Source organism: Capsicum annuum, chromosome 10 (genome assembly GCF_002878395.1).
Source record: "Capsicum annuum cultivar UCD-10X-F1 chromosome 10, UCD10Xv1.1, whole genome shotgun sequence".
NCBI classification, from domain to species: domain Eukaryota; kingdom Viridiplantae; phylum Streptophyta; class Magnoliopsida; order Solanales; family Solanaceae; genus Capsicum; species Capsicum annuum.
Genome location: NC_061120.1, coordinates 217,562,309 through 217,575,405, shown reverse-complemented (window position 1 = coordinate 217,575,405; position 13,097 = coordinate 217,562,309). Strand labels below are relative to the sequence as shown.

Below are 13,097 nucleotides of genomic sequence, written 5' to 3'. Positions count from 1 at the left end.
CAATACGCGTGCTTACATGGACCTTCAGTGTGTTGATTTCACTAATGTCCCATATATGCACTAAGGTTACAAAAAATACAGTTTTAATTAGTTCAGGAGTGTGGTCTCAGCAATTTCATTAATAATATATGGTGAAAACAGTGCATTTACTCTAGTTTTTTTGACAATATTTTAATTTTAACTTAAACTTTTTTATATGATATATTTAACATGATACATTCGATATAATTTTAATTTAAGACTATACGATTCAAAAATCTTTTAAGTCAATCTTTTTTAAAATGAACCGAGTAAATATTACAAATAAATAAATTAAAACAAGAAGGTTACTATAAAAAAAAAATTCAAAATATATATATATATATATATAAAAAGAATATAATAATGTTTTTATAAACCCTGTCTTAAACCCACGATAGTCAATAATTCTTCCACAGCCTCCAAACAAAAGGCTTCTCAGCTTCCGCCTCTAAATATACATACATAAAGCATACCTTCCCCCAAGCTGGGAATTTCAAGGTTTAAATTCAACTTTTTCTTTCAACTGGAACTTGAATATGATTCAGGTATTCTTTTCTATTTTTTGTATTTTTTTTCCAGTTTTTAAAATTATTTTTTTATTTGTTTTTGTTGGATGTTGCATATCACTTTCAAGAATTTGATAATATTACTGTTTGATTGTAAAAATCCGAACTTTTTTTTTCTTGGTTAATTTCTGACCCAATTTAGTTTCTACTATTTCTCCCTTCTGGGTGGAATTTTACGTGTATATATATATATATATATATATATAGTAGTTGTTGAATACTCTTGGGTTTTTTGTGTGTTTACTTATTACTACTTCGGTTTAAAAAAGAATGATTTTTTTTGAGTTGATACGGAGTTTAAGAAAATAAAGAAACTTTTAAATCTCGTGGTCTTAAATTAAATTTATGTCAAATGTATTAGAATGCCCTTTAATCTCGTGGTTTCAAATATGCCACGTGGAAAGTTGAAATTAAAGAATGGCCTTTTTTTTGAGTTGATATTGAGTTTAAGAAAATAAAGAAACTTTTGAATCTTGTGGTCTTAAATTAAAGTTACGTCAAATGTATCAGAGTGCTCTTTAATCTTGTGGTTACAAACATGGCACGTGGAAAGTTGAAATTAGAGTGTTTTCGAAAAAGGAAAGGGGTTATTCTTTTTGAACGGAGGAAGTATATTTTTTGAACCCCTTAGTGAAAATTCTGAGTTTTTCATAGTTTTTGCGGCTACTTGCAACATGTTTTTATGTTCTAGTTCTTAATAAAGTGGAGTCGAGGCCAATTTTGGGGCAGCTCGACAGGGTACTTGCCCCTTTCACATAGGTAACGGGGAATTGTGATATGGAACAAACAAGGGAACACGAAATCACACCCCAAAACAGTCCACAAATCACAACAAATCGTGGACCAAATGGGGACCTCTCTCGGATTCACTATCTAGAACAAGAAAGAAGAGGATACAAGGTGTTAATACACCAAAACAGCCAGCCAACAACAAGTTTAGCAACGCAAGATGAAGCTCCACAATATTACAATAGCAACAAGAACAAACGGGTTACATTAACAACACAAGAAGCCGAAACTAAAACAAGATACAAGATAGGTAGTTAGACAAGTGTTGATGTAGTCTTAACAACCCAAGAGCATATTCCACTCTTGGACCTTTAAAACTTCACACAACAAACACCTAACTCATACAATTGACACAAGAGAGACGTCCACCACCCAAGCACCAACGTATCAAGCAAAATGCAACACACAAGTGAATCCACCCTTATGTTATGCCCTAGTTTCAATTAGATTCTCTCTCACTCTAAGAGAAGTATTCTTCAATAATAATGATCAACTAAAGAAATAAACCCTACAATGTTCTATTTATACTACATTACAATAATAGACAAAATGACAAAAGGGCCCTTTAGTGACTAGTCTTCAAAAATACTCAAAAGTGTCATGATCGTGATCATACTTGTATCAAATTGCCTAGTGTTTTATTGCCTTTTCGACCCTAGGCCACATTGCTTGCAAGTTAAAACACGTTAGCTTCTTGTGGATGCTCAATGGCGCTAATTTCCGAAGTGCCAATAGGGTGATAATATCATCGAACACTGGCTGCTTTGTCTGAAAAATGCTTTTGAGCTGATTCTTGGTCTCCCATTGTCTATTCTAACTTTTTCGACCCTAGGCTAGCATATTGCTTGTAACATCTTAGCTTCATGTGGATGCCCTATGCCACTAATTTCTTACGTTTAATGTCCCACTAGTTTCCGAAGTGCAAATAGGGTGATAATATTCGCTTAGGTATCTTATTATCTTGCTGCTTTTTCTGTTTGTCGCTATTGCCTCTCTTTTACTGGTTGTTCAGCCGAGGGTTTTTTAGAAGCAACCTCTCTACCTTCTCTACCTTCCCGAAGGCAGGGGTAAGGTCTACGTACACTCTACCCTCCCTATATCCCACAAGTGGGATTATATTGGGTTTGTTGTTGTTTTGTAAATAGGGTGATAATATCTGTAACACTGGCCGCTTTGTCTGAAAAATACTTTTGGGCTACATTTTTTTTTTTGGATGTATATTTTTCTTGTTTGTGGTTATGTAACAAAAAGGGTTGCTGCTTATAGGGTGCATCAGAGGCCGTTGAGGCGGTTCACTTCAGTTTCATGACAGATGAAGAAGTTCGTAGGCATAGTATTGTAAAAGTCACAAGCCCTAATTTGCTTGATACAATAGGGAATCCAGTGCCTAATGGGCTCTATGATCCGGCAATGGGTCCCCTTGATGAGCGTTCTCCGTAAGTTTCTTAAAATGTGCATGCATGTTTTGAACTAATCAAGTACTACTGATTATATGAAATAATTACCACATATTGTTATCTATAATCATAAATTAGTATACTTTTCTAATAAGTAAATTAGTGTATATTGACTGTATATTTCAAAGATTACAATAGATCCTCTCGTTATAATCCCAATGCAAATTGCTAATTTGAACTAATATTTTTAATTTACTATTGCATTCATGAGTCTGGATTTGGTTAGAGTGTCTTATATGCCTTGTTCTTTACAAATATGTATGCTCTTTTTGCCATCATAATTTGAGTAAGTATTGTCTTACTATGGAAACTGAAATTTGAAGGGGAGGTGTATGCTCTATTCTATCCCACACTATGCTCGAGTGTAGGTGTAATAATTTGAGTTTGATATTTAGTCAGTTGGTTTAGTATGATTGTGAAATATATTTTGTTAAAGTACATTTGAGAAGTATATAGACACGTGACTGTAGTCTGTAGGTATAGTTCGTTTTGCCAAATTTAAATATTGAATATCAGTTGCTTGGCAGTATAGTGTCTTAAAATTTTTTGTAGTCACTATGTTCAATTTGTTTTCGTTCTGTTGGATACTCTTTCTTTGTTCATGTCTTTGCTTTGATTTGTTTATGTAACGACTTGTTTAGGTGTAAATCATGTGGCCAACGTAACTGCTCTGGTCACTGTGGTCATATTGAACTTGTTTCACCGGTCTACAATCCCTTGCTTTTCAATATGCTGCACAATCTTCTGCAAAGAACATGCTTTTATTGTTTCCATTTTAGGGCATCAAGAGCAGAGGTACCCTTTTTTATGATAGAATTGTTAATTCTTTTCCCTAGCACTTGTATAACCATATACTCTTATCCGCACTAATACTCTGCATTCTTTTCCGAGTTAGGTTGAAAAGTGTGTTTCTGAATTAGAGTTAATTGCAAAAGGTGATGTTGTTGGGGCCAAAACGATGGATGCCCTTTCTCCTGATGAATCTAGTGATCGGGAGGAAAGTGAAGGCAGCCATATGTCATGCACAATGGATGATTTGAATAGGCAAGATCAGTGTGAGTACAATAAGAGGCCATCTTGGGACAATTTCCAGTTTATTGAAGCTATGGTAGTTATCGATAGAATTCTCAAGACGAAATCTGGGAAATGTAGCAACTGTGACGCAAAAAATCCAAAGATCACCAAACCTAGTTTTGGACGGTTTCATATGGTATGTCTCTTTTCATCACATTGGTGTCGTCAGTGCGTTTTTCAGTTTCCCTTTAAAAATGATATTACCGGATGAGTATTGATTCTGTTACGAATTATATTTTTTTTGTCCTAAGCTGACATAAATCATTTTCTAGAAAATGGCTTGGCATATCTGTTAATTGAAGGTTTTTATCATCTCATCTAAAAGCTTAAGCTTTTAGCGAGAGCACATCTTTGTTTACTTAATTATGTCTTCAACATGGCCCGTCATGTACATGCGTGATTCCTTCTGATGGATAGATAAAGTATGTGGATATTTTTTTGATAATGGGTGGCGGTGAGACTCGAACGTAGGATCTTTTCTTGTTTTGATACCATGTTGAGGTGTGATCATCTTATCTAAATATTTGAGCATTTAATTGAGATCTCAAAAGAAAAAGTTTAAGCTTTTAAATGAGATGGTAACACATTTCAATTAACATGATATCGGAGCCATAGCCATCAATATGTATTCTGTTTCTCAATGTTGGGTCTCCTGTTATGTTATTTACTCTCTAGCTATTTGATCCTGGAATGCCCGGTGTGTGTGTTCAGAAGTTCCAGATTGGTTGTGGAATGAGTTGCCGTCTCCTTATGTGGTTTTGGACAATCCTCCTTATGGGTTGGCTTTTGGGATTGAGCTAGACCCGAGGTCCATTCTTAACATGGTATCTGGGTCATATCCATCCGTATTCTTAGTTTATCCAATGTTGGATCCTATTTTATGTTCTCCATGATCCTTGCATTCAATTATGGGCGGGGGTGAGTGTTCCACATTAGTGAAGGAAATGGATACGTTGTCTCCTTGTATTGTCTTGGGAAATCTTCATCTCATGAGCTAGCTTTTGGGTTGAGTGAAGCTCAAGGTTCATTTCTTCACAATATCATTTAATTGGCCAGTGTACTTTAAAACAAAATTCAATACTTGAGTATTTTCTGGTAATTTGTAGCAGTTCCTTTTTTCACCTTTGGGATGGCGGTTTCTGCATAGTGCATCCTTCTATCAGTACAATACAAGCATCTAGTAACTCCCACTAAAGTTTAAGTATATGGAAAAAAGTACCTAGTTTTTGCCTCTTTTTTTTATTCAAACTTTGGTCTCCCATGGTCTGGACTGCACCTTTTTCTGTTCCTTTTCAAGCAAAAATGTAGTAGATCAATACAATATCTCTCAAATCTTCAGTCCAGCATTTCCTAAAGAGTCAAACAAGATGCTCCTTAGGGGAACACCATTTACCCACCTCTAAACCTTGGGAGAAACCAGTTGAAAATATAAATAGTTTCATACAATCTTAGTTCGAAGGTTGTTAAGTTTGAGAGCATGACTGGTGAGACGTTAATCTGGTTGTGGTCAAGGAGGTGTTATTCAAAGTTTCAAACCCAATGCAGTTTAGCCTGGGGTTGAAACAAGAGCCTCTTTCCCTAGTATAAGCCATCACAAATTCACATTTATTTAGCTCCTCCCCAATTGGCAATCTCCACCAGAAGTACACAAAGTGTGGTCAATCATTAAAGACCCAAATTTTACAACAAAAAAATAGTTAAAGAACCAAATAGCCTAACAACTGCCTTCTTCTCAGTCTATTTTGAATAATTTGTATGTAAGTGTTGCTTTGGCCATCCTACACGTTTCCATAATTGCGGCTTCCTGTATCCATGTTCAACTTAAAATTCTCTATTTGGGAAAGTTTATGTTGTTTACAATTGTGGCTATTTGATTTTCTCTGCTAAATACTAGGTAAAATAAGCTATCAATCTTTTTCCGGCTTCACTGGTACTTCTATTTTTCATAGTAAACTTTCGAAGTACTATTATTGTTCATCCTGTTTTAATTCTGCACTTCTGGTGAGCATGAATGCACATGTTTGTGCTTTCTATATCCCTCCTCTTTTGTCTTACTGTGGATCTTTCAGAATGGAAGGTACTTTTGATTGGTTTGTCTGGCTTAGTTGTAGGTCTGCTATATGAATATATTTTTAGAAATACCTGATTCAGGTATGATGTCATTGGATAGTTTTCAGATGCGGGTGTCATATATCCCCAACATTTTTCTGTTGATTTGTGGAGTTTGTCTATTAGTAGCTTTGACGTTCGATTTCTTTCGTGAAATGTTTTCTTTAGTCAAATGACAACACTACTTCGACAGGCATAGAGATTACCTCGTAGTTATGAAGTATTAAGCTGCTGTTTTATGCTCAATTGAATTTTTGTAGGATATCTCAAGTAAGCAAATTAGGGACAATTCTATCAAAAGTGATCGCAGGTTCAATCTGCATTACACTGGCGGAAGTGAGGAAAATCCTTCCCCTGAGGTGGTAAATGTCACCGAGCCATCAGTGGAAGATGAAACCAGCTTATTTGTGACTTCTTCAGATGGATTAGAAAATCCTAAGGCACGTGGGAAGCAAGGGGTTGACCAGTCTGATGTGATTGAGAAGCAACAAAAGGACTCATTTTCAGTAGCACATTTACCATCTCAGGTATGGCTTCCACCGTGAGCAACAAGCTTTTGTAGCTTGCATGTTCTAGTTGTTTCTCTAATATCTTGCTTATCTTTTGCTTGATTATTCTGATGATAATAATATCTTAGCTGCTATATAATTTTGTAGTTCTTTTTAGCAATCTCTTTAGGTTATAATTGACAGGTCAGAAATATTATAGAGCATTTATGGGAAAACGAAGCTCCTCTTTGCACATTCTTCTGTGATATTCAGAGCCAGCACCGTAATACACCTGGCAACGTGGCTGGGCCCTCTATGTTCTTTTTGGAGTCCATTCTTGTACCACCAGTCAAGTTCCGCCCTCCAGCCAAAGCGGGTGACTCTGTAAGCATTTTGAACACCATTTCAAAATTTCTTATATTTGTTGTTATGCTTTCTCTTGTCAGTCTGATAGTAATAACCATGTAACACAAGATGTGTTCTTCAAACCTGTATATAATAGTCCCTTATCAAAAAATGTGTATATAGTCCAATTGTTCTCGTATAGATTTTCTGCTATAATTGCAGGACAACCATATCCATTTGCCAGTACACAAAATAAAGGAAGCATAAAAGTAACACATGAGGGGCAACCATATCCATTTGTAAGTTACAAAATAAGTTTGTTAGGTTGTGTAACATTTAACACCACGGGGGGGGGGGGGGGGGGGGGGGGAGGGGGGGAGGCATTTTACAGGACAAAACCTCACAGGATGTTTGTGGAATTTCTCATCCTATCTTTATATCCCTCGTTTACTTACGTTTAAGTTCTGATGCCTCTTCAGGTTATGGAACATCCACATACGGTTCTTCTTGGCAAGGTCATTCAGTCAAATATCGCTTTGGGAAATGCTCATATCAACCGGGTTGGAAGGTCTAAGATCATTAGCCGCTTGATGGATCTTCAACAATCTGTAAATGTGCTGTTTGATAGCAAAACAGCTTCTGGTGAGTTTATTCCTCTCTTTTGTGTTGGCTGTGCTGCTTTTAAGCAATGTTATTATAAGTAGTTGGTTTAAACGATGAAACGAGGCGAAGAGAGGGGCCATTGCTTCATGGACAGACCCTTGCCCGTTAGATAAGTATGTGCCTCAAAATGATGCGCAAAGTGGTTCCAACAAGAATTGATTGATTCTTTGAGCTTCAAATTTGAGGAGTTGGATTGATTTCGACATTATTGTATAGGAGATGTTGAAATTAGTTATTTTATTTGGAATTTGATTAGTATAGTAGTAAACTCATATATTTATGATGCTTTTTGATTTTTCGTAAACTGCGCCTTTACTTTAAACTTTTTTTTTGGATCAAGGCCTTCACTTTAAACTTTAAAGAAGCTTACGCCTAAGTTCTCGTTTTTCGCTTCAAGCCCCAGTGGACCATGCTGTTTCTTTTAGTTTCATCTTTTAAAACCATTGGTTTTACAAATATTTGAGTGGGGGTGCTTCCTGCTCTTTCTAGAACCTTTGGAATGCCAGTATTTGATTTAATTTAATTTTGACTTGCCCTTTTCAGTTCCGTGTGGCTTATAAAGAAAGAGAGAAAAGCTGGTACTGAACGATGGTTTTTATTGATCCTATGTATTGGCTTTTATAGCCTGTGTATTACATGTAACAAAGAGACCTACTAGAATACAATCCTAAATATACAAAGCTGATAAGTACAAAAATAACTAGAATACAGTCCTAAATAAACAAAGCTGATAAGTACAAAAAATAACAAGAGTCCTAAACAAAACAAGAGTCCTAAAATAAATAAATTAGCCGTTATTACGCCCCCGCAAGTTGGCGTCAAGGTCTACTATGCCCAACTTGGAAAAATGTTTACTGAAAAGTGTGCGGGGAAGAGGCTTTGTAAGAAGATCAGCAACTTGGTCAGCAGCATGTAGATGTGCAACCTCAATGTGTTTGCTCTCAACTTGCTCACGGACAAAGTGGAAGTCGATGGCCACATGCTTCATGCGGCTATGGAAGACAGGATTGGCACAAATATAAGTGGTGCTAATATTGTCACAGAGAACTCTTGGAACAGCAGTCAGAGGAAACCGAAGCTCCCCAAGAAGATGGGTGAGCCAGTTAGTTTCAGAAACAGTAGCAGCAACTGCTCGATATTCTGCCTCCGTTGTAGAACGAGAAACTGAACGCTGCTTCTCCGAAGACCATGAAATAGGAGAACGACCAACATAGATAATATAACCTGTGGTGGAGGTGCGATCTTGAGGATCCCCTGCCCAGTCTGAATCAGAGTACGCAAACAGTCTACGATCACTCTCCTTAGCAATGAGTACACCAAATGAAGTAGTTGAACGAAGATAGCAGAGTAGTCGTTTAAGAAGCAACCCAATGAGACATAAGCGGTTGATGCATAGCCTGTGACAACTTGCTGACAGCAAAAGCAATGTCTGGATGAGTGAAAGTAAGGTAATGAAGCTTACCAATAATGCGCCGATATAAGGAACCATCGACTAAATTATCATCAGGTGAGGGATCAAAAACAACATTAGATGTCATAGGCGTGGAAACACCTTTGCAATTATCCATAGCTACCTCATGTAGAAGATCCATGGTGTACTTCTCTTGAGAAAGCAAGAGACCAGTGGAAGTACGAATTACCTCAACACCGAGAAAGTAATGAAGAGGCCCCAAGTCCTTCAGTGAAAAACGTTGGGAAAGTGCCTCAATGATAGAACAAACACTTTGATTGTGATTACCGGTTACTAAGATATCATCCACCTAAACTAAAATATATACAGTGGACCCAAACTTATGCATAATGAAAAGCGAGGAATCAGAATATGATTTAACAAAACCCAAAGTAATGAGATAGTTTTTCAATTCAGAGTACCAAGCACGAGGAGCCTATTTGAGACCATAAATTGCTTTCTGAAGACGACATACGTGGGTAGGATTTCTAGAATCCTCAAATCCAGGTGGCTGACGCATGTAAACTTCTTCATTAAGATGACCCTGTAAGAAGGCATTGTTAGGACAAGACGGACAGTAGCAGGCTTGACTACCGGACTGAAGGTGGAATGATAATCAAGTCCTGGACGTTGAGTAAATCCCTTGGCAACCAAACGAGCCTTGTACCTGTCAACAGAACCGTCAGGTTTATGTTTAATGCGAAATAGCCACTTACAATCCACCACGTTTTTGGAAGAATCACATGGAACCAAATCCCAAGTATGGTTGTGAACAAGAGCATCAAATTCAGCTTGCATTGCTGAATTCCATTGGGGAGTTAGCTTAGCTTGCTTATAGGTTGTGGGGATTTTTGGAGATGGTGTAGTGGTTGTGAGAAACTGACGAGGTTTCAGACTATTAGTCTGTGAGCGGGTGGTCATTGGGTGCACTTTGGTGGCTAGCTGGGTTGGTCGGGATTGGGTTGGTGTGTCAGGTTAAGTAAGAGGAGCTATTGGTTGGGGCGGGGGGAAAGCCATTTGTGGCTGATTTTGTGCCGGAGCAGATGGATTGTGAGGCGGATGTGGAGTTTGGCTAGGAATGGGTGGTTTTTCTCGTCTGCGATACGTGATAAGTGGCCGTGAGGGCAATGTTTGAGATGCTGAAGAAGCAGAAGTAGTCTGTTTTTGTGGGACTTGTGTAGTGGGTGAAGGAGTGGATGTCGAGATTTGAGAAGGAATGTTACCTGATTGTGGAGGGACGCCATCTGAAGCGAAGGAGATAGTTTGCAGGCGTTGAGTGGCCGTGGACAACGTAGTTACTGGCGGGGGAGTTCATAGGAGGAATGTGAAATTGAATGAGTGTCCTCCTTGGGTTGTTCAACAGAAATAGTATCCCAAGAAACATTAACTTTATTTTTAAAACTAAAAAATATATTTTGAAATGGAAAATTGTCTTCCAAAAAAGTCACATCCCTAGATAAATATAATTTGGAGTTAACTGGATCAAAATACTGATGGCTGTAATATTTATTAGAAAATCCTAAATAAACACATGGTGTGAATCGAGGTTCCAATTTATTATGGGAATAAGGTTTGAGCCATGGGTAGCATAAGCATCCAAAAACCTTGATGGAATTATAATTAGGCACGACTTGAAATAGGATTTCAAAAGGTGATTTATTTTGAAGATTGGGTGTAGACATCCTATTGATCAAATAAACAGCTTGATGACAGGCATAACTCCAAAAAATTGAAGGTAAGGATGCTTGGTGTAGTAAAGTGCGGGCTGTCTCGATGACATGCCGATGTCGGCGTTCAACTAAAGCTACCATTTGTGGTGTGTATGGGGGGAAGTGTTCAATTCCATGTATTTTTAAATAGCAATCTAATTTTTGAAATTCACCACCACCATCAGTATATAAGGATAAAATTTTTATTTGAAAATGTCTTTCAAGCATGGGATGTAAAGTTTTGAAGATTTCCAGAACTTCTGTTTTAGCTTTGAGTGTGAATAACCACATATATTTTGAAAATTGATCGACAAATAAAACATAGTATCGTTTTTTGTCAATCGATATTATTGGAGACGGTCCCCACAAATCACCGTAAATTAAATTTAATGGACTAACACTGTGCAAAGAACCTTTTGCAAAAGGCATCCTGTGGTTTTTATTAGAATAGCATGAATTACAAACAGTATTAGTTTTGGAACCATTAACTGGAATGGAAAAATCATGCAAAAATTTATTTAAAACTTGACGATTAGGGTGGCCTAATCGTTGATGCCACAGGTTGTATGAAACAGCAACGTTGCCACCCTGGTGGCCACTCATACAGCCCGTTTTTACTCCATTCTCGAGCCAATGGCGCCCCCATAGTCAGATCCTTCACAAGATAAGAGAAAGGAAAAAATTCAATAAACGAGTTATTTTCTTGACAAAACTTAGAGACAGAAATTAGATTATTTTTGATAGCCGGAGAGCAAAGGATATGTCGAAGCTGGAATTGGTAATTTGGTGCATTAAAATTCACATTACCAGTTTGAGAGATTGGAATAGTATTACCATTACCCATGACGATTTCATCCGAACCATGGTAGTTTTGCGTAGTGGCTAAACTCTGTGTGTCTGAGGCCATATAGTGGGTTACACCACTGTCAACGATCCACGAAGTTGAATGATTTGGGAGGCTTGCAACATAATTAGCACGCGCTTGAAGATGATTATGAGAGCGAGTTCGACATACACGAGCAGTATGACCTTTACGATCACAGAGTTGGCAGTAGAGGTTGTTGTTGGAAGACTATTGTTGATTATTACACCGAGGTTGCTGATTGTCACGCCAGGACTGACAATTATTTTGTTGGTTTGGCGCATTTGATCTTCGATTATTGTTCTGGTGATTGGTGGAGCCTTGACGCATAGGACTGGAAGTGGTTCCCTTAGCAATGTTCGCAGTGATTGGAAAAGAAGGTTTCTTTTTGGCATCCTCATGCTGCAGGAAAAGCTCATGTTCAAGGAGTTTTTCATATAGTTCTTCATAGGGGATTGTTGAATCTCAAGCACGGATAGCGACTGAAAGTTCTCGAAATTCAGATCCAATGCCAGGCAGAATCTTGACAATCAATTCTTTATTGGATACGGGGGATCCAGCAGTGGCAAGTTCATCACAAAGAGATCGAACTTGATGGAGATAGTCAGCAACAGGGCGGGAGTCTTTGGAAACGCGGGCTAGACGATCTCTAAGACTAAAAATACGAGTTTGAGACTTATTTGCATAAGCAGTATGCAAGGCGTCCCGAGCGACTTTTGCATTTGTAGTAGAAGCGCCTGTATTGCCAATGGTTGCATCTATAGTTGCCAAAATAGCATTTTGTATAAGCTGATCTTGTTGAAACCGGAAAACAAAATCAGGATTGGGTACCTCTACGTTGTTTTCAAATATAGTTTTGGAGGGGGTTGGTATCGACCCATCAAGATGACCAAAGAGGTTGTGTCCATGCATAAGCATGGACACCTGCGCCTTCCACAATGAAAAGTTATGGCTAGCAAGTTTGATGGGGAGTTGAGTAACCGGATTGAACTGGACTACAGTCTTTGAATTGGAGATGTTGTCGGCTTTGACGATGCTTGTATTTGGGTCCATTTAGGTGTGAGGTGTTTCAGCCGGAAAAAATAGAAGAGGAAAGGAAAAAAAAAAAGAAGGATCAAGCTTGTTAAAGCTATAGAGCTCTTGATACCATAAAGAAAGAGAGAATAGCTGGTAGTGAACGATGATTTTTATTGATCTTACGTATTGACTTTTATAGCCTGTGTATTACATGTAACAAAGACACCTACTAGAATACAATCATAAATATTCAAAGCTTATAAGTACAAAAATAACTAGAATACAGTCCTAAATATACAAAGCTGATAAGTACAAAAAATAACAAGAGTCCTAAACAAAACAAGAGTGCTAAAATAAATAAGTTAGCCGTTATTAGCTTATACCTGTAGCCTGGAACTTCCTGAATCTTAAATTGGTTATTTACTAAATGTTGGGAACTTTAGGGTTCCATTACTCTGGTGTAAACTTGGTTGACAAATAGTGGATGGTTGCAAACATGAATCTCGTGGCAATTCTTCAAATATTAAGATTTCAAAAAATGCCGAAA

General features: G+C 37.6%; 1 protein-coding gene across 1 annotated transcript in view; it reads left to right on the top strand.

Moving 5' to 3' along the window:
* Positions 1-386: 386 nt before the first annotated feature.
* LOC107843815 (DNA-directed RNA polymerase I subunit 1) overlaps positions 387-13,097 on the top strand; it is a gene marked incomplete in the record, with an annotated part of 31,834 nt that continues 19,123 nt past the window's right edge. The window contains 7 exon segments of the mRNA XM_047397406.1: positions 387-566; positions 2,643-2,812; positions 3,475-3,628; positions 3,729-4,043; positions 6,277-6,543; positions 6,709-6,888; positions 7,329-7,491. Coding sequence (XP_047253362.1) covers positions 558-566; positions 2,643-2,812; positions 3,475-3,628; positions 3,729-4,043; positions 6,277-6,543; positions 6,709-6,888; positions 7,329-7,491 — 1,258 coding nt within the window.